Source organism: Rosa rugosa, chromosome 1 (assembly GCF_958449725.1).
Source record: "Rosa rugosa chromosome 1, drRosRugo1.1, whole genome shotgun sequence".
Lineage (NCBI taxonomy): Eukaryota > Viridiplantae > Streptophyta > Magnoliopsida > Rosales > Rosaceae > Rosa > Rosa rugosa.
This window is the reverse complement of record NC_084820.1, coordinates 12,105,793-12,127,500: the sequence shown is the minus strand read 5'-3', so window position 1 is coordinate 12,127,500 and position 21,708 is coordinate 12,105,793. Positions and strand designations below refer to the sequence as shown.

Here is a 21,708-nt window from a genome sequence, read left to right as displayed (position 1 = left end):
AGGAGTGTGATCACCGCTAAGAGAAAGAAAAGGAGAGGAGTTGCTCTTAGAGAGGTTTGCTCTAGAGAGAACTTAGATCATCTTAGAGATGTTGTTGTGTTGTGAATGTGTGTATTGTGTTTCAATGTAACCTCTATTTATAGGCTACCATGCCAACTACTTTGGCATTAAACAAATGAAAGTGGAGCACTAATTGGAGATAAGGGAGGTGGAGGTGTAGGTGGAGAACTAATAGGAATGATGAATTTGGGAGATAAGGGAGGTGGAGATGGAGGTGGAGCACTAATAGGAATGATGAATTTGGGAGATAAGGAAGCATTTTCGGCTCCTTTATTCCTTCATGTATATCTCCATCAGAAATTCAGATTCTGGCCATGATGTCTTCATAAAAAATGTTCCACTATGAATCTAGATCATGCTGACCAAATTTCAGAGCTTTCTTCCATGTGGTTGGGCCGGAAATGCTGCTGGACCTCTTACAGGTCCAGTTTTCCAGTTTTGCTTCTGCAGAGAATTGGACGGATTGTTTGAAGGCCTTCAACTCAAAACTAGCTCTGGGACTCTTCATAAGAAATGATCCTTGGGCTGTCTAGAATGGATCTGCAGAGTTTCAGCTCATTTAGAGTTTATTTGGTCAGGCGGCCGCTCCTTCTGTTTAGCTCGGTTTCTCCTAGCTGAAGTAGGAAAATGTGCTAAAGTTAACTTTTCATGCTTCTATGCTTCCATAGTAGGCTTTATTTAGCCTCTAAATATATATTTCGAGCTTGTCGACAATATATAGCTTGAGCCACTGAAATTGGCTCAATTTCTCCAACACATGCCTTGTCAGGCCAAAATGTTCATTTTGGGTCCAAACAATACGTACGGCAGGAACTTATCAATCTCAATGAAAGGACTTAGTGAAGGATCTCCACAATAGTTTCTTCAGACTTAGTGAAGGATCTCCACAATAGTTTCTTCAGAGTCTTATCACTATGACTTGGCTTATTATAGAGTAGCCGACTCTTGGAATTGACAGCCTCAACTTCCTATGCACGCACTTGTTGCCGCAATGGATAGCTGAACGTACACTGAAGAGTCTGTACATCAATTTTGCTAGCTAGGCAAGGAACTAATCCGTCAAAAAGTTACTAAGCTATCATTATAAAAGTTGAACAAGTGAGCATATTGAAGGAAAAAAGTCGAATTATACAGAGCTTCATGATTAGCTCAGTCTACTGAAACTAGGCTCTCCACGTAGTTGATTGCTTTGAGATTACTGCAACCATGTGTTTGATCATGTTGTGGAAGCTTTGTCCATTTCTGGGTCGTAGGATCGTAAAAATGCAAGTCTTCTTCATTAATATCTGCCTCTAAAAGATATTCATTTTTTCCAAGATCCTAAGAAACATGCATGTTGCCAGTGATGAAAATTTAACTATAAACTGTTTAGCCCAAGGCATTTGTTTAGTAGTACCAGAAGGCTCCTCAGTCATCATCCAAAGCTCATAGTCTAGTTCTTGTTCATGACCTCGTATAAATGCCAATGAATTTTTCCAAGAAAAGAGATCTGTTAGACTAGTACTGCTCTCTGGTAATGGTATCACTCGGAAGACCTCATCGCGGAAGTTGAAGGACAATACCTGGAATCTATCATTCTTTGTCCACAGCTGCGAATACAGCACCCCATTCAAGGTGATTGAAGAAAACGTTTTGTATACAACTCCAAGTGATGAACAGCAGTGGCTTTTGACTTCTCTCCAACAATTTGAACTTCGGGTGAAGACCTTAGCTCGAAAAATGTTGTCATCATCATGTTTAAGAATGCTGACCAATTTATAATCACTAATGTCATGAATGAACCCAAAACCTAGTTAGTACTAGAGATTAGAGAATGATAAGCTGTCTTATTAGGAAGAAACCTAAACTGTTTTGTAGCTGGGTTCCATACAACTATCTTATGAATGGAAATGAAAAAAAAAAACAAATTAGCGTAGCACCACAGACCAACCTCAGAGTCTCAAAAACAAAAGAAGAGCTAAGCATGTGTTTCAGAAACTTGTAGTTAGGAGAAAGCAACTACTTAATCTATAGCTGATGACCCTTAACCCTTTGACTTTAGATACTCATTGTAGAAAATGTTAAGATCGATAATTAGTTCATCTGGCTTCTTATAGACACATCGATTCATCTAGCATGCATTCTTACTTACATCCGCGGATGATGTTTGAATTGAAGGACTGGCATTGCATATGTATCAAACGTTGCTGTTTGGGAGATATTTCGACGTAGAGGAATTGGTAAAAGGCTAATAGCGAAAGCAGAAGCTCAAGCAAGGAGCTGGGATTGTCGTGCCATCGCATTGCATTGTGATTTGAACAATCCGGGAGCCATAAAGCTGTACAAAGGTCAGGGTTTCAAATCTATTAAGGTGCCTGAAGGAGCAACTTGGCCTCAGCCCAAGACCGCGCCCGATGTTAGATTCAACTTCATGATGAAGCTTCTGAACAACACTACTGCATCTTATTAGACTAGGAATTAAGAACTTACAAGGAAGGAAGAAAGGATTAAAGACATGAAAAGTAGGATTTCTTTAAATTAGGCTGTATATAAGAAACGGAGCATTGCATAAAAGTGCTTGTGATGTATCTGTGTTGATAACTCTTCACTTTATTTTTATATTTTTGGATAAACTCTAATTTTGTAAAGCCCTAGCAACATGTCTAGGAAGATTGTATCAAATGGCACCAGTCCTCATCATCTTGTATTATCCTCATGACCTCATGTTTGGAGCAACTTCATATCTTGAGCTGGCAACTGATGAGTTGATTAATCTAGAAACAGTGTAAAAAAATTTCAAAACAAGGTTTGAGGTAGATCTCAAAAGATTCTGATGATATATAAAGTCGGAAACGAAATACTGCAGATGTCGTACAAAAATTTCTCTCAGTTTAGACCCAACCAAAGTGGAGGGAGTGAGTCTAGAATGTTCGGGTTCAATGTGGACAATTGTAAACAGAAGACAACCAAATGGTTTGTTTACTCAAAATAATTGATCACCAGACCAATGCATGATATCATAGACCTATTCTTTTAGATTCATTTTTCCATTAGATTGGTATTGTGAATGTGTAATGGAAAAGGCAACAAGATCAGACCCCAAGCAACAGATTACATAAAACTAAGATCAACTAAAGACCAAATTATCATCAAAGATATTCTTTCATCAATCACAAGTTAATTTACATAGAGAAAGAGATGAACAAGATCAACGAAGATGAACAAGAACAAAAAGAATTTATTTCTTTCTTTTTCTTGAAATCAATAACAAATGTTCATCTTTAAATTGTTTACAAGCTAAAGGGAAGACTGAAGGCCGCCACCAAGATTAATCAATGCTTCAAAAGACGTTCATAGCTTTAATGGGATGAAATCTGCTGTCCCCAAAAATACTGTGCCAAACCAGTCCCCATGCATTCATTGGTCCACAAAGAATAAAATATGGAACAAAAGATTAAGAAAATATTTTCTTAATCTTTATGGACCAATGAATGCATGGGGACAGGTTTGGCACAGGGTATTAGGGACAGCAGATTTCTTCCCTAGCTTTAATACTCGTTCTTGGCTTCCTGATGAGACCAGAACACTTGGCAGCAGTTCTCTTCATCTTCATAGCTTCATTGTTTCTCACTTCCAGACAATTCAGATGTTGTTTCCTTAATTTGCTCATCAGTTTGCTCTCTTTCTTGGACCCAGTTCTTTTGTTGCTTGACGAAGAGGGTGGAACCTTGTCCAACACCTTAACTTGCCGGCTTTGTTTCCGAGCAGCTTCTTTCTCATACAGCTTCTTTAACCTTTCACCTACTTCTTTCTCATCCTCCTCCATCCTCTTCGACTTGGCCTCGTACAACTCCGACCACTTGAAACTCATTTTCTTGATCTTCATCTTCTGGATCACCTCATCGGTGGCTTTGCCACCGAAGTCTCTCTGGAAGAACCTCTTCCACAGCTTATCGGTGATGGGAGTCAGGTCTACATCTTTTGTGCTCTTCTCGATGTGAATCAACTGATCTTTGGAGCAGTGGGGTAAGAGTTGATCGAGAAACCTGAAGTCTAGGTAGCCAACATCCCCAAAAGAATCAAGATTGTCTATAGCGATGGAGACCCAGTGATCGTTGAGACGGATTAACCTTCCCTTCTCCATTGTGATGGTAGTTTTGTGAGTGAAGTGAGTGAGCTCTGTGGGTTTCCATTTCTGCCTTATTTATAGGAAAATGAGGTCTGGCTTGATTTCCTTTTCCTTTAGGGATTAGGGTTAATTAAGGAGTAGTGACCAAGTAAACAGGAATGGGATCCTTAATCCTTTTCCTTATACGAGAGAAGGCTTCGAATTCTATGCCGGCCAGCTAATTAAATTAGTTATTCGATCTGTAAATAAAAGTTTTTTCAAATAAATCTTGTCACCGACTCTGTGATCACGGTTGATTTGAACAGAACAATGTTGACATGTCGTATAATCTAAGCGACTAAAGGACACGTGCGACAGGTCGTTTAGATAGTTTAGTGAGGGAGTGAGCCCCCCAGCCTTGTTCCCCAAAACAGTACTTTTTCATTTCCCATTTCGTCAAAGCTCGCTCTCCTCCTCAGAAAAAACCCAGTGCTTTGCTCTCTCTCCCTCCCCCAATCTCACACTCATCACAAAACCCCCCTCAAGCTCGCTCCGCCGTCGATGGGGACTCTGGGACGAGCAATCTACACCGTCGGATTCTGGATCCGCGAGACCGGCCAGGCCATCGATCGCCTCGGCTCCCGCCTCCAGGGAAACTACTACTTCAAGGAGCAGCGTACGTCCTCTAATTTCTCTAGTTTAGTTTCGTTTCGTCGATTTTCTCTGAGATCTATGTATGTAGGTTGTGAATGGTGATTTGTTTTGATTGCGTTGTTGTTCAGTGTCGCGGCACCGGACGCTGATGAATGTGTTCGATAAAGCTCCGGCGGTTGATAAGGAGGCGTTCGTGGCGCCGAGCGCGTCGATTATAGGGCAGGTTGAGGTTGGGAAAGGCTCGTCCATTTGGTACGGTTGCGTTTTGAGAGGTAGGGTTAGGAGGGATTGAATTATTTCAATGAATTTGAATTACTTGCTAGGGCAAATTTAGTACTTGAAATTGTAATGAGGGATGAGTTGTTAGGGTTAGAAGTGTTTGTTGAGTTTCTCTGATTTTGGATTGCTGGTGTTGAAGGTGATGCTAATAGTATCAGCATTGGGTCTGGCACCAACATACAAGACAATTCGCTTGTTCATGTAGCAAAGTCGAACTTGGCTGGGAAGGTTTTGCCTACTATAATTGGAGATAATGTCACTGTAGGTGAGTTCTGTGTGATTGTGTTTCCGGCGGTTTTGTTGTAAGAGCTTGTTATTGAATTGTGGTTTTTGGTTTGGAATGTACAGGTCACAGTGCGGTCTTGCAAGGATGTACTGTGGAAGATGAGGCGTTTGTTGGTATGGCTGCAACTTTGCTTGATGGGGTTTATGTTGAGAGACATGCCATGGTTGCTGCTGGAGCTCTTGTAAGGCAAAATACAAGGATCCCCTGTGGAGAGGTTTGTCAATGTCACCTTTAATTTGAATTTGATAGTTGTATATCTGGCGATTTTAGTTAGATTAGTTTCTTGCTTTATCTTGAACGGTTAGTAAGTAGACAATGGAAGTGCATCCTAGTGATAGCTAGGTGATGTTTTTAAGTCACAGCAGTATTTCTGTTCATCCTATGCTCATGAAATTTCAAAGTGGTTGGTTGATGATTATATGATAACCAGGTATGGGGAGGTAATCCGGCAAAGTTCCTTAGGAAGCTCACTGAAGATGAGATGGCCTTCATCTCCCAGTCAGCCTTAAATTATTCCAACTTGGCTCAGGTTCATGCAACTGAAAATGCCAAGGAACTTGATGGGGTGGAGTTTAAGAAGGTGCTGCAGAAGAAGTTTGGACGCCGTGACGAGGAATATGACGCAATGCTCGAGGTTGTTCATCAAACACCACCGGAGGTTAGTCATCCCGTTAACGTAGTGCCACCACCTAAGGCTGCTTAAAAGTGGACTATAACGATGTTGGCAATGGTACCTCTTGAGATTTAGTGTAAGTGAGAGTATTTTGTTTATGTGCGGATTTGTGGAGAATGGCTGCTTTGCATTTCCAATAATTTTTGGGGCCAATCTGAAGTGTGATGGTCAAACATGGAGTACATTTCTCACATATGGCTCTCCTAAGCATTTCCAGTTGATCAGCAACTTCATTTTCTATTTTTTGAGAAACAAAATTGCTATGATGGAACATATGTTGGATGTTGTCAAAACTTCCTGGAAGGTCTATTAGATCTGTAGCTTTAGATATTAGTTCACTTTGAATGTTTGAATGAAATAAAGAAAGTGAAACCAGGCATTGACCTGCCAGAATTTCTGAGGAAGCTTTACTTAGTGTATGATGCAATTCCCTGTTTCCATGGAGCGCTGTAATGGATGAGTATTCACACTTCTCAGGATAACTCATATAGAAATGGGCAAATTACCATTTCTCCCTTGACAAAGATAATATGAAAGGTCTTAAGGTCGGATACAATGTTCTTCGTTCCCTTCTTTTTCCGGTTGATACTTCACTTAACGCGGGTTAGTTGCGGATCCACCTTTTTCTCGAAGGGTTCCGATCCCATGTGAGACCAACTCCATTGATTCATGACTTAATATTTACCGCACCCGTCTAGTGTGAAGTTGAATACTAAAAGACATCGTTGCATAACTTCTGTGATGCGAGACTAACTCCATTGACATTCATTCATAACTTGTAACGAGCTATACAATCCCTTCGTATAATTCATAATTCTTGTTAATAAGATCACTAACTTGTACTGTAAGTTGCTGTCTTGCTGATTAACTTTTCTCGTGTAAGACCAACTCGATTCACATTCATAACTTGTATACAGCTACAGAATCTCGATATATTACTCATAACTCTTGGTTGTGAATAGGTGGTGGGTATGAGAGTTCGGAGGATATAGAGCTCATGACTTCCAAAGTTTTGCAGTAAGCAAGATAGTGGATCAGAATAATTTAGTTCAGCCCTCCATTGAACTCGAATATAAAGAGCAACTCCAATTAATCAGACCAAAAACAAGCCCAAAACTATGATGCTCGATCAAATTGTATGGGTTTTTAAAAAGCAAGTGCTTTCCATTTCCAACAGAGTCTGTTATAATGGTTTACCTTCTCACGTGAAGAGTGTTTTTTTTTTTTTTTTTCCTCTTTGGACTAGAGAGAACTATTATTGCTAATATAGTGGGTGATTACTGGTTACCATCATAGTTAAGTTAATAATGACCTTTTTAGTGAAAAGGTTATGAAGACCTATCCTACTAACAAACCATAAGTAAAAGTGTAGGGGCCTCTGTTCCCAAAACTTGAAAGTTAAAGTTGTTGGAGGTTTGTTATGAGTGCCAACATCATCTCAATATTTGAATAGTTACTTTGCCAATCCAAAAATATAATGAGTTGACAAGTGAGAACGGTCTTGAAATTGAAATTGAACTCATGAGGTTTAAGTGTCTTGAATCTCTTGATTCCATGCAATGCTTGTTGCTTACCCAATTTTGAATTGTTGGTAGTTGATAGTACTTGTTACGTTGGAATTTGGTTGATCATTGTCCCATTTACAACTTGGTTATAGATATTCATTTCTATAGTACAAACTTTTTCATATAAAATTATTAAATTTCACTAATAGAGAAAATAAATTAAAGATTGAGGAAAATGCAATATAAAATTGAGTGAAATTTAATAACGAATAGATCTCAAATAATTTATCAAGCAAAGTTTTTCATCAAAATTAACGAATATAAGTGTGAGTGTATAAATTATAATAAAATTATATCGAACACATTTAAAAGATAAAAAAGATGGTTCGCACGTGAAAGCGCATTCTTTCCACACGCTCAACGCGTGTGTAAGAAGGCTAGTAAATTTTAAAATCTATGTCCTTCTTTACTATTTCTCGAGAAGAAACATGACTGATTTTAAACATATGTGCCACCCACTAAGCATGCCAACCAAAATGTATGCCACCACTTCTTGTAATTATACAAGTAGAAATATACAATTGATCACTTTTGTAGAGATCGACTTGAGACCACCAACCCTACATTTGCGCTCCTACCCTCATATGGGAGAGTATAATTCCTCCTTGTTCAATATTTGATACTATAATGTGTACTCATTGTTTTCATATTCTGCATGATAATAAAATATAGAAACCAAGTCATTATTTAAGTTGAAGAATGATGACTTTGTATGCTTTTGCCGAACTCAGACTTGTCATAAAGTGGCAAACACAATGGCCCAGAAGAAGCCCCCCCTTCTTTTCTGGTATGAAGCTTATGGGAGAGCTAACCCTCTGATCTTCTTTCTAGGGTTTAATATTCTAGGATATAATAATAATTCAAACCTTTGAAGAAGAAAGAAAGAAATGTGTCAGAAAAACCCATGCAACTTGCTCAAAAAACCTATGTAAATTTGTAATTTTTCTCTGATTAAGAATGAAGCAAACCCAGAACTGCAGGATTTCTTTGAATCTTTGAATCAGAAAAAAGAAATGTGTTTTTTCTTATCTGTAAGAAAAAGTAGAGGTCCTTGTGCTCTTTAGGACTGTTTGATAGGGTATATGGGGACAAGTGCCAAAGAAATGTAAAAGAAGGTGTTGTCTATTTTTAGCCAAATAATTAAACAGTTACATTTGTTTAATCTTGATTAAGTTAACTATATCCAGATTCCCAGAACCTTGTTTGAATGGTTTTATTTATTATCTTGTCCTGGTTTGAGACAGAGAGAGACAGATAGTGTTTGTTTCTTAAATCTTTCCTTCTTTGGAATATGGAAATCCTAGGCAGGTTGTGTCTCAAAAATAATAATTCAGACCAGAAGAAAGTCTTCGAAGAAATAATAATTGCTTATTGCTGTCCAACCAACCAGCTAGCTAGCTTTGTGGGTTTTCTACTTTTCTTTAAAGAAGAATAAAATCAAGTAGCAATGGTAGCTTGTGCTTGATTCTTTGTTAATACAAGCTTTGTCTTCATGATGGTAGGAGCTTATAGGTCTTTGGAAAAGTATGAGAAGTTCTTAGATACAATTTTATAATCATACATTTATCTCTTATAACATGATAAGATATCTAATATGTGATCAATATAGATGTTAGTTGGTTGTCAAACTCACAACTTAAACACAATGATGTGATGTTTATAGTAATATCGGCCACATATTCATAAAGTTCGATTCTTATTTTTGTTTTTTGAGATGAAGAAGCGGAGGTATATATTTTCTCTATAAAAATTCGAAAACGTAGTTAATTAGATTTTAGATGAATTAAATTAAGATCTCTACTTTTTTACACTACGAGGAAATTTAACTAGTAACGATTTGAAAATTATCAGCAAAATCTAAAATTTTCATTAGTAAACACATAACATGTTAAAATATTATTGGCAAATGGCTTAATTGTAAACATATTGCAGAAATGAAAAGTCAAAAACCGATGACTCATCATGAAGAAAATTAATTTATGATTATATATGAATCGTCCTAAATAAATTTTCCAATAGTATGATGGGTCATTTTTGTTTTCTTCATAATGTCTGAATAATTCATGTTGCGTAAATAGTCATTGACGAAGCCACATGTGGACAAGTGAAGGTACCCCATTCAGCCTTCGTTATACTTATACTGCTCTAGTAACTGAACTTTTCTTAACAACCGGAGTTTAGATAAAATGCCTCTAGCTAGGAGATTAAGGTAAGTTCGAATATAAATGATTTCTTTCTCATAGAGAAAAACATGTAGTTCACTACGGTAATTTGTTGTGCGCTCTACATCAATAAGGACAATCATTGCGTTTGAAATCCATTAAAAGGTCCACACACATCATGACCAAAGTTGTGTTGACCTCAACATTTATGCATGTAACAATTGTGGAGTTTGTGATTGTTCCAGTTGTCCTCTACAGGAGCCATCAATTTGTTATGGAGCTTAATGTGTTCCGCTGCATTCAGGGACGTTAATAATTAGCTTTAAGGTCAAATTCAAGGCAAATTATGGTGCAACCAATTTGAACAATAGGGGTTTTGGTCGCTCTGAAACTTCGTACAAGCCAGGCTTGAAATCAATGCCACAGTCTATAATGCAACCATCAAGAACCTTCAAAATGTGGGGAAAAGCATCAAACCACACAGAACATGCATATATTATCCACATTGAATAGCTCCAACTACCAAAACCCATATGGGTATTTATGCATTGTTAATTTTGACACCTACTTCTTGAGAAATTTTTCTATGCTCCCGTCATTCCACTTGGCATATGTGACGGACAATTCTTATTGGTCCATGTCATTGCTACTTTTTCTCCGTCAAATCACCCATAACCTCTCTCCCTCCGTTATCTCTTCTTCTCTGCTATCTCTTCCGTAAAGAATAAAGAAACAAAGTCATAACCTTAAATCTAACCCACGAATTGATATCTAAATTGATCAATACAAGAATCTCTTCACTTTAGATTGAGTGCGTGAAGAAAATGATTTTCGTCAAGTCTATTGTTATACCTGGAAGAACAGATATTCAAATAAGAAGGAATAAAATTGATGTGAAAATCCAAAAGGTGGGAGAAGTACTCTTCCTTGAGGACTGGGTTTTGATCTTTTAAATAATTCCGATGGAATAATCAAACCTCAAATCTAAGAGAACAACAAAGCACCAAAATCAACTTGATTATGAAGGAGAATCAAGAACGACCTCAGTAGTCAAATTATATCACTTGGATGTTTAATTCTTCCAAATTGCCAACTCGTCATCGTGTTACAATAAAACTATTACTGGCCTGCAGTTGGGTATATATGAAGTGCTTCGCATAATTGCAGATGGTTTGGGAGGGATGAATTTCCAGATCCAGTTCATAATTCTAGACGTTGTTAATATTGTTCTTGTTTGACGGTGTTAAGTGTGGATATGTAACAAAAAACAAATTTACAAACAACGATGACGTGGACCAATTAGAATAGCCCGTCACATATGCCAAGTGGAATGACGGGAGCACGGAAAAATTTCTCCTAATTCTTTGCTGCTTATTGCAAGTTGTTAACCGACTTTATATTCCTTTGATGATTGAATCAATTTTAAAGTGGTGGATTAGGTGGTGTATATATGAATAAATATGCCTCTCAAAAAAAAAGAAAATATGAAGAGGAGTGGTTTCAATGCCTTCCAAATTTGATGACGATATTGTTTTTGACCAAGTTTGAGAAAAATCTAAGTGGGGTTTTCAACGAATTAGCTAAAACAAGAAAATGTAATGCCTGGAACAAAAAGAGAATGAAAAAGCTTTATGTTGCTTGCAAACAGTGTGTTGTGTGGATAGATGTTTTCAGTTTTCACATTATTGGAAATGCATTGCAAATTTGACATATCTTTTTTTTTTTTTTTGATAAGAAATTTGACATATCTTTGCAATATGAAAGCTCTATCTTAGCCTACCCCTTTTTGTTGTTGGGTTGTCATTTCTTGGATTATAATTGTCAGATACATGAATAATTAAATGAGAAAAAGTCTTTATATTCGTCTTGAAATGACATTTTGTAAGATCTTATATATCTTAGTCATCAATTACTGATGATTGCTGTAGGGTTTATATAAATCAACAATTGTCAAATACGCCATTTATTTAAACATTGGTGTGCTCTAAATCATTATTCGTTTTTTCTCTTAACTGTCGTAACAAATAGAAATTTTTGTCCAAGTAAAAATTTGTATTACATTCATTCATCATTGTCCATGTAAATAACGGAACTGTGTACGAAAAATGAATGACAACGATATTCCGAAACAAATAAACAATGACAGCCCACCTTTTCACCAAATCAAATCAAGGGATCTCAAAACCTCTACCATTCCCTCGAGAGGCTACCATCCTCTCCAATAACAATAACTAGATAGAAAAGTACCAAGGGTGAACTAGCTAGCTAGCTAGTTTGCTACAGAACTAACTTCCAAACATGCCCACCAAAGTTGTTGGTATTCACAATCATACCCCACAAATAGTCAGATACCAACAAACAAAAAGCACAGTACAGCATTGTCATTATTCTGCTGTTCAAATCCCTTCCCGAAGTGCTTGTGTGGGAACCTGATTTATCTCATCGTACCCAAATTGGGACAGTTTGGTTGGACACTTGGATGCATGCATGATAAAACTAATGCAAACCCAGCTTGCTCCTTCCTGGATTCCAAAAGTAAAATGAAATTTGCTCCTAGCTTCCTCAGTTTTCCCATTCTTCTTTGTCACCGGTTACCGGCTAAACCAATCACTTTGATTTCAATTAATAATAATAATAATAATAATAATAAATATTTAAGATTAATAAGTTTGTAAGATTTACGGTACGTTCCATATATTCCATGTTATGTTCTCTTCTCTTTTGATGTTTAGTTTTAATTTTATTTTTACAATTATATAACTTTCTCATAATGTGTGTTTCCATGAGTATTTGTTTTGAGAATTGAAGGTGGTTTGAGTTTTGGTGATACTGATACATGACCCCCAATGGGGATCGACTTCTCAATAATAGAGATTGATATTATAATATGTCATCCTGATATTTAAAAGGTTTATTTTCAAATCCAAACATAATGAGGTCATTGCTTCATGAGTCGATTCTATCCTCGCTTGTTTTCTTCGAATCAGAGTGACATATGTATGCTTTTTTAAATAGGAAAATGTACTGAAATAGTTTGTCAAGTCTCATTTATTAGAGTTTTAGCGCCTTAGTTAACAACAAATAACGGAAAACAGAATCTACCTTGAGGTAGGTATTTTGGCGGGACTGGTTTGTGTAAAGACATAATTCTCCTTTGCCTTATTTTAAGACTCGTTGATCGCAAATTCAAACGCACATTAAAAAAATTTCATATGTGTATGAAGTACAAAAAAGAAAAAGAAGAAACGCAATAGCAGGAGACTTCCAAAGTTTATTTGTTCTAAAAAAAAATACAGTACAACCTAGTTATTCCCTTACAATGAAAATGTTATTATTACTTTTCCTATCTTCAGATTGAAATGAAGAGCCAGATTACGATGAGCAAAACTAGTCAAAACTAAACAAAATAAAAAAATCAGAACCCGTAGAAAACTAAAATAAAATAAAAAGAAAGAAGGAAAAGGGAGAAACCGGTCATGCAACGCAATAATAGGAGTGTCCTTTTCGGGCATTTCACATTTTACTACTTTTTTATTTTCCCACTTTCTTCTTCCTCTCTCTCTCACTTCTCAGAGTCCTTCTCTCTCAGACTCTGCTGCAGCAGCTCTGCTCTGCTCTCTCTTCCTCTTTTGCTGCACAAAACCAAAGCAAGAAAAAGAGAGAGAGAACCCAAAACGGTGCGTTGAAGCCTAGTCCCAAACCCTAGTTTCTCCTTTCTTCTCCTTCCTTTTCAAAGCTCTCTTCTTTTTCATGGAGAACCTCTCGCATTCTCGCCATCCCAACCGCTCCGCTTCCAAAGTGATCAGCAATGGCGGCTTCCTCGCCAAGACCCTATACGACGACGTTTACGGCGGCCCGCCCAAGTTCGGTGGCCTCTCCTCCTCATCCTCCTCCCTCTCCCCTCGCCTCGAGGACTACGGCGAGATTTTCGGCGCCTTCCACGCCTCACGCGCCTCCTCGATTCCCGTGCTCGAGGTCCCCGCCGCCGACGACGACGACAATGAGGAGTTCTTCGATGTGCGCAGCTCCGGCTTCGACTACTCCGAGGTCTTCGGAGGCTTCGACGGCCTGGATTTCGCCGTCGCCTACGACGACCTGGTCAAGCAACCCTACGGCGGAGACGGTGGTTCCTCCGACGAAGCTTGGTATGATCATGAAGCTTTTTGGTGCTTTCATTTGGTTAATTTCTCATTCAAAATGAGCTCGAAGTGCTTTTCTCTCAAGTAATTTTTACTGAAATGTGTGTTTAATTAGTGATTTGGTATTAGTATGACAGTTAAAATTTTGAGCTTTTTGAACAAGGTTTGTGGTTTTGGGAATTTTGGGGGAAAAATGTGTTTCCGTGTTTGTGAGGTTAAAGTGGTCAAAACAAAGCCTTGTAGATTAAGATACATGGGCTAGAGTTGGTTAAACTTTAATCTAGGGTTCTTCGGTTTGTATAAGTAAGGAACTGGATAGATTTTAAATTGAGAAAATGGGCGTTGAAGTAAAGTAAGTTTTCTTCGGTAAAAAGGCTGTGACTTTAATCTGGGTTTAGCATTTCTGCTTGAAAAATTTCTTGTTCTTAATTTCTGACGCAGACGATAGACTAATTTATCTGGATGAGTCATTTTAAAAATGAAGCTGTTTTCTCTGTTTTGGTCATATCAAATGAAGGGAAAAAGTTGTTTTTACCTAATTTGAACTTTGTGATGCTAGAAGTTGATGTTATAATATTTTTCCTTTGCTTGCTCATTCATAGGACTCCAGCAGAATCTGGGTCTCTCTCAGGAGAGTCGAATCATTCTGTGAAGAACCAAAGCTTTACAGATGGAGATCCTTACTATTCATTTGATGGCCGCTCTGAGTTTGGCATATCATATAACAAAGTTCATCAAAAAAGCAATAAAGAATCTTTGAATGGGAGGGCTCATGCAAATCCGGTAACTGCTGCTCCTGGATACAGATATATGCCAGATGAAATTACTCCCGTGCAACATACAAATTTCGACAATCAAAGCTTGCCGGTGACTGATGATAGAAAGTTCAATATGTACTCTAATGTGGAAATGGTAAATGAAAAGCATCTCAGAAAGACTGTGTCACATCCCCCTAATGGTAGTTCAGCCGGACAGGCTTATGGAGACAGCCATAGACCTGAAAAAGGATATGGTACAAATGGTTCTCGTCATAAAGAGCCATTTATAACTATATCGGATATAAATCTTAGAACTCAGCCCTCTCATTTGCCACCACCCTGTCGGCCGCCACCCATAGTTGATGACAACAGTGGAGATTCTGGTAGATTGTCTTCCAATTCTAACACTGTTTCTTCTGATGAGAGAACTGGTGATAGTTCACCCCCTTTCTTTGATGTAGAGGTAGATGCAAGTTCATCTGCTGCAGTCTCTGCAGCAGCTATGAAAGAAGCAATGGAGAAAGCTAGAGTACAATTGAGAAGTGCAAAGGAGTTAATGCAGAGGAAGAAAGAGGGTTACCGTAGTCGTTCAAAATCCCGGTCAAAGAAAGAAATAAAAGAGGAGGAAGTAAAGGTGGGTAAAGTTGCTGATGGTTCCAGCTGTAAGAAAGATGATAGAGTCCGGGGAACTTCTGAAAGAGAAGACAGTAGATTGAAATTTGCTGTTAGTGAGGAAACGCAAAAGGTTTTGAAGAAAGTCAGAGAAGATCCAGAATCTTTAGGAGATGAAAAATCTTCCGAGGCAGCTGAAAATCATGTACAGGAGAAGCATGGGAAGGGATCCTGGTCATCTCAGGGGTCTTTCAAAATTAATGAAGCTAGTGAATGGCAAGAAGCAACGCAGTATTTTGAATTGGTGGCATTAGATGACACCAAGAAGGCTTTTGAGCAAGCAAACAAAGATCAGATTTTGGTTCAGAGCACAAAAGGGCATGAACAGAGACAGAAAGACAAAGCAACCTTGGAAGTATTAGAGCAGCAAGAAACTGATAAAAAACTCAGAGCTGTTGTTGAAGTTCATGATCCAGAAGATCTGGAGAAGAAACATCGTGGATTGGAGGAATGCAATGCAAGATCAAAAGATGCTAAAGAGTCACGGAGGCGGAAAGAGCATGAAAAAAAGGTAAAAGTGACTCAAGAAACTTTTGAGAAGGGAGAGAATGAGATGAGTTCTAGAGTGGGCAAGCTGCCTGCAGAGTCTGAGAAGCAAAGAGGCAGATCTGTGAAATCAGACAAACATGAAAATATGGCAGAGGTTGAAGGTAAAGAAAGTAAGTTCAATGTTGAAAATGCTATGCAGCAGAAGGACAATGAAGCGAAGTTGCAAGAAAATGATAAATCAATTAGAATTGAGGAAAGACATAAGGAATCTCGTGGAGTGGAAGGCATTGAAAACAGACAAGAGACGTTGGAGCAGGAAGAGAATGAAAGAAGGCTCATAGAGGCATTTAAACAAGCCGAAAATGAGAAGAGACTGAAGGAGGTTCTTGAGAAGGAAGAAAACGAGAAAAGGTTAAAGGAGGCTCTTGAGCAGGCAGAAAATGAGAAGAGGTTGAAAAAGACTCTAGAGTTGCAAGAGAATGAGAAGAAATTAAAGGAGACTCTTGAACGAGAAAACAAAAGGAGACGGAAAGAGGCTGCTCAAAGAGAAGAAAATGAGAAGAGACTGAAGGAGGCTCTTGAGAAGGAAAAAAATGAGAAGAGGTTAAAGGAGGAAAATGAGAAGAGGCTGAAAAAGGCTCTAGAGTTGCAAGAGAATGAGAAGAAATTAAAGGAGGCTCTCGAACGAGAAAACAAAAAGAGACAGAAAGAGGCTGCTCAAAGAGAAGAAAATGAGAAGCGGCTAAAAGAAGCTCTTGAGTTGGAAGAATATCAGAAGAGACAAAAGGATGCCCGTGAAAGAGAGGAAAATGAGCGGAGACTTAAAATGGCTCATTCTCGTGAGCAGCAGTATGCCATAAAAATATTGAAGGAGTCTCAGGAAAAAGCATTTAAGCAGGCAGAAATTCAACAAAAGTTAGATGAGGCTAGTGTGTCGGAAGAGACCGAAAAGAATATTAAAGTTGCTGATGACAGGGAAGACGTGGAAGTCCTAAACAAAACACAAAAGGGAACAGAGAGGAATGAAAATGTTCAGGAACTCAGGTCAGTTAAAAAAACACATTTGCACATGGAAGTAGAGGATCACAAGGTATCTGATGAGACATGCAACCAGGATTGCAATGAGAACTCTCAACCAACTCAAATAGCAAGAAACCATGATGAGAACAGTGAAACAATGAAGGAATCTCAAGAGGTGCATGCTCATGAAGAAAATGGAGAGAAAAAGACCGACAACAAAAATAGTGATACACAATCAGGTCCAGAAGTTGTTGAACCAGTAAATGTGGCACTTGATTTAGAATACAAGGCATCTGCCAAGTCCCAAGAGGAGTTAGAAGATGGAGAGAAGTGGTTCAGAAGGAAAGATGCTAATGAATGTCTTCCTTTAGATTCCAGTGTGAAGAAAGCAAGGGAAGAAATTAGAGCTGAACCTAAAGTTAGGAAAAGAGAACTGGGGGGAGTTGAAACAAAAAATGGGCCGGTTGATGAGAAGTTCAAAGCATCTGGCTTATCTGGCTTGGCCCAAGGAGGCACAGAATCTGGAAAAGGCCAATTCAGAATGGATGATGCCTATGAGTCAATTCCTTTTGTCAACTTTGTGAAGAAGGCAGTAGAAGCTAGCTCTGGCTTTGAAAAACCACAACCAATCAATAGTACCTCTCAAAAGGACTCTGATCATGAAACTCAAAAGATGGAATGTGCTCAGGAATGGAAAGAGAGAGAAAAGGACTCAAAGCAAGTCCATGCTTCCTCAAATCAGGAAGAAAACTTGGCAGCTGAACCTGTGAAAGAGTTTGTTGACAATAGAAGGAAAACAGAAGCAGCTCATCCAGCTATGGCAGAAATAAACAACCGGAAATCATCTCAGCAGGTCAATGCAAGCCAGGCACCTGAGTGGAAAGTCAAGAATCTTAAAGAAAATCCATTAAATGGGGAAAAAGAAAAAGAAAGGTTGAAAAGAGAAAGAGAGCTTGAAAATGATCGCCTTAGGAAGATTGAGGAAGAAAGAGAAAGGGAGAGGGAAAGAGAAAAGGACAGGATGGCTGTTGACAGGGCAACACTTGAAGCTCGCGACTGGGCATATGTGGAAGCTCGTGAGAGAGCAGAAAGGGTTGCTTTGGAGAGAGCAACAGCTGACGCTCGACAAAGAGCAATGGCAGAGGCTCGTGAAAGATTAGAGAAAGCATGTGCAGAGGCCAGGGAGAAGTCATTAGCTGGGAAGGCAGCTATGGAGGCCAGGCTCAAGGCGGAGCGTGCTGCAGTGGAGAGGGCAACTGCAGAGGCTCGAGAGCGTGCTGCAGAAAAACTAATGGCTGAAAGGGCTTCTTTTGAGACAAGAGAACGAGTACAAAGATCTGTTTCTGATAAATTTAGTGCATCTTCCAGAAATAATGGATTGAGACATTGCTCTTCATCCTCGGTGAGTATTTTTTTTTTTCTGCTGGATTTTTCTAGCATTTGATGAATGACTCCAACAGCAATCTAAAATGGCTGTTAATTCACAGGATCTACAGGACCCACAGAAATCAAGACACCCTTATTCTACAGCTTATGGTGGTATGTGTATAGCACTCCAGTGGTTATTCCAGGGAAATCCTTGTTTAAACTTATTCTCAGTTTCTATCAAATATAATGCTTGGTTGATTGATTCTATACTGATGGTCTTTTTGCAAACTTCCTATTACAGAGAGATATGAAGGAGTTGAAGGTGAATCGGCTCAAAGGTGTAAAGCTAGACTAGAGAGACATGCTAGAACAGCTGAGCGAGCGGTATGATTAAACTTCATTTGAATCTTTTAGAGCTCTGATCTATACACAAGATAATAACTCCAAGTTTTCTGGCACTGTTTCAGGCAAAAGCTCTTGCGGAGAAGAATATGCGTGATCTTCTTGCACAAAGAGAGCAAGCAGAGAGAAATGTATATATTCTCTCAACATTTGATAAACTTGGGAACTTCAAAGTCTTTTTTGATTTCTCGCTGATTTGCTCGTCTCTAATTTTGTTTGCAGAGATTAGCCGAGACTCTGGATGCGGATGTCAAGAGGTGGTCAAGCGGAAAAGAGGGGAACTTGCGTGCATTACTTTCGACTTTGCAATATGTAGGTTTATTATTCTAGTGTATTTTGGAATCATGGCATAAGTTTTTTCTATTACCTCAAATCTCTCGAGTATTGTTGTTTTTCTAATTTTTCTTCATTGGCAGATCCTTGGGCCTGATAGTGGTTGGCTCCCTATTCCCTTGACAGAAGTGATAACTGCTGCTGCTGTAAAGAGAGCTTACAGGAAAGCCACTCTTTGTGTTCATCCTGACAAATTACAACAACGTGGTGCCAGTATTCACCAGAAGTACATATGTGAAAAAGTTTTCGATCTTCTAAAGGTATGTTGTGTGCCAATGTGTTTTGTTGCTTACAAGTATGACTGTGAAAAGAGGAATGGTAATTCACTCTCCATAAACAGTGTGATTTTTATTCACTTGTCTTATTTCGTTAAATTGGTATGTTTTAACCCTAAAATTTGACTACAGGAAGCTTGGAACAAATTCAACTCAGAAGAACGGTAACGCAGGCTTTAATGTAGGATGAGATGCTGCAAAGTATGTCTAGTAATTATATATATATATATATATCCATGTAGGTGTAGTTTCTAATTTTCTATTGCAAGGGCTTTAGCTCAAAAATTAGTTCTGGCGGCCTATATTATTGAATGACATATGAGTGCTATTTGTTCAAGCTTGGAAGCCCTGCCTGTTACTCTAAAGTAAATGCTGAAGGGTAATACTGAATATCCTCGTCTCAATTCATAAAACTCATTAAAACATGACCAACTCGTCATACATGTCTACTTCACCTTCCTGCCAAATTCAGTCTGTAGGGCTGGGACACCCACCACTTTGTTTCTTGAAACGATCCCGAAAGATCTCCACTCCCTCGATTCATTTCTTGCGTCCTATACCTGAACCAGTGATACTTCACATGGGCTCTGTACTGTATTGCACACCAAATCCAACGTGACTGCTCATGCTTTCCGTCCGGTATTGAGACACCTGGAGGGTGGTGCCATGCCCGGAATGTGGCAGACAAGTCCACGGTTTTATACTTTTATGAGGTGCCGAAGTACTGGTATAAGTATTTGGAGGACTGGTAGAGTCTCCGATGAGATGGAATCTTTATAGTGACTTGGTATACTTAGGTAGTTTGGTTTCAAGCTTTTCAAGGCACGGGCTTGGTGGGTTGGAGGCAATGAGGATGGAAAGAGCTAGTGGAGTTGAGCGAGTTCATTTCTAGTTTTCTACAGGGTAAAGCATGTTTATGGTCTTGTGGTTGTGATGGGCCGTGACACAATAGTTTTGGGCACTGCTTTGGTTCACTTACTACTCTGGTTTGGTTGTGAAGCCATGAAAATGTTTCTGTTGCTGGAATTGTAGAAAGGACACTGTCATGTCCAATTCTTTAGTTTCCGGGTGTGTTTGAAATCGTAAGTATGGAGAAGCATTATCGAATATGTTACAATGAAGCGAAATGCAGTTGCATTTACAACATCGGTTCGCAACGGATACCCAAATCTACAATCTTCCGTTTGATGTATAAGACTGTGCCGGTAAGATAGACGATAAGATGTGTGTGATGAACTGATGATATGGTTAGGCATGGCATTATTCCTAGAGCAGCAGTATGGGCAGCATTGGTAAATGTGTAGCCATAAGCCTGCGAAGGTGTAGTGGTCTTGCTGCAGTTAGAGCCAAATTAGCCTGCGAAGTTGGGATTCTAGCTCGAGGTTAAAAACTTAAAATATCGGTGGTTTTTTTTTAATTATTATTTTTCTCTATTTGATATTATTATAAATCAAAGTCATGAAAACAGGCGAGAGTCTAACATAACTTACATAAGAAAATCTAGAAATAGACCGGATTGTTAGGGAATTAATCCCTCCGCCACGCAAGTACTAGAAGTAGAGATAGAAAGAAGAAATAACCAAGCCAAGAAGACAATAGGATTTAACGAGGTTCGGCCAATATCTTTGCTTACGTCCTCGGAGAGTTTCACATTCACTAATGAGAGAATTACACAAGTACAAGATTACACTGCTCAAGTTTATGCTCAACTGAAGCCCTTGTATCCAATATGATATCCCTTGTACACCCTCTCTCAACCTAGAAGATCACTCTACCCCAAGATCTATTCACACTCTTGAACACAACTCACTTTGCTTCTATACACGAAGACCCTTAGAGTTGCTCTAGACCTCTCCTTGCTTGCCTCCACACAAGCTTCATCTATTTATATCATTGATAGAAGTCTCTAGACTCACTTCATCAATGCTCATACATGAATCAACCACCCATCTCCCACATTAACTCCCTAGGAAGACTAAAAATGTCAAAACATTAATTTAACTATGCATTTCTTCCCAATGCATCAACTTGACCATGCATTTATACCCAATGCATGCACTTGACCATGCACCAATTTTCCATGCATAAGTTGTCACCTTGAATGCACAAACAATTAATACTATGCATTCATGCCATGCAAAATATCTCCACCAAGGAGGGATAGGCACCAAACCCAACACGAATAACCTATCTAAGTCACACCTAAACTCATTGTAGTTTAAATGGTCGTTGTTAGATGGATCAGTAAAATACTAATTTTTATAAGCTAGTTTGAAGATATATTAGATAGAGAATAATTTAGATTATTTTCGATCGAGATATTTAAAACCTGTTGCAGAGGAAGTGAAAAGCATTATGGATATGACTTGGGAAATTTTTGCATGGTTGAACTTGACCAGTACGATAGCTATGTTGTTGAAAAAAAGAAAGGTAAAAGATAAAATCTGAGTGACATAATTTTTATTTATTTTTGGTTCATAAAAGGG

General features: G+C 38.6%; 2 protein-coding genes across 2 annotated transcripts; both read left to right on the top strand.

Moving 5' to 3' along the window:
* The first annotated feature begins 4,572 nt into the window (after positions 1-4,572).
* LOC133727238 (gamma carbonic anhydrase 1, mitochondrial-like) lies at positions 4,573-6,443 on the top strand. The gene is made up of 5 exons (XM_062154846.1): positions 4,573-4,823; positions 4,930-5,073; positions 5,220-5,345; positions 5,429-5,580; positions 5,797-6,443. Exons 1-5 carry the CDS (start codon positions 4,709-4,711, stop codon positions 6,067-6,069), a joined length of 810 nt encoding a protein of 269 aa, XP_062010830.1. The 5' UTR covers positions 4,573-4,708; the 3' UTR covers positions 6,070-6,443.
* Positions 6,444-13,316: 6,873 nt separating this feature from the next.
* Positions 13,317-19,663, top strand: LOC133717822 (auxilin-like protein 1). The gene is made up of 8 exons (XM_062144566.1): positions 13,317-13,911; positions 14,508-18,246; positions 18,332-18,383; positions 18,514-18,596; positions 18,680-18,745; positions 18,837-18,926; positions 19,031-19,207; positions 19,355-19,663. The coding sequence occupies exons 1-8, from the start codon at positions 13,517-13,519 to the stop codon at positions 19,388-19,390; spliced, it is 4,638 nt and encodes a 1,545-aa protein (XP_062000550.1). The 5' UTR covers positions 13,317-13,516; the 3' UTR covers positions 19,391-19,663.
* Positions 19,664-21,708: the final 2,045 nt, after the last annotated feature.

What these genes read in the sequence shown, in the direction of transcription:
- LOC133727238 (XM_062154846.1), top strand. Translation starts at nt 4,709, where the DNA reads ATGGGGACTCTGGGACGAGCAATCTACACCGTCGGATTCTGGATCCGC. An exon ending in CTACTACTTCAAGGAGCAGC is followed by an intron (nt 4,824 to 4,929) that starts GTACGTCCTCTA and finishes GTTGTTGTTCAG; the next exon opens with TGTCGCGGCACCGGACGCTG. An exon ending in CAAGGATCCCCTGTGGAGAG is followed by an intron (nt 5,581 to 5,796) that starts GTTTGTCAATGT and finishes TATGATAACCAG; the next exon opens with GTATGGGGAGGTAATCCGGC.
- LOC133717822 (XM_062144566.1), top strand. Translation starts at nt 13,517, where the DNA reads ATGGAGAACCTCTCGCATTCTCGCCATCCCAACCGCTCCGCTTCCAAA. An exon ending in GACATTGCTCTTCATCCTCG is followed by an intron (nt 18,247 to 18,331) that starts GTGAGTATTTTT and finishes GTTAATTCACAG; the next exon opens with GATCTACAGGACCCACAGAA. An exon ending in AAGTTTTCGATCTTCTAAAG is followed by an intron (nt 19,208 to 19,354) that starts GTATGTTGTGTG and finishes ATTTGACTACAG; the next exon opens with GAAGCTTGGAACAAATTCAA.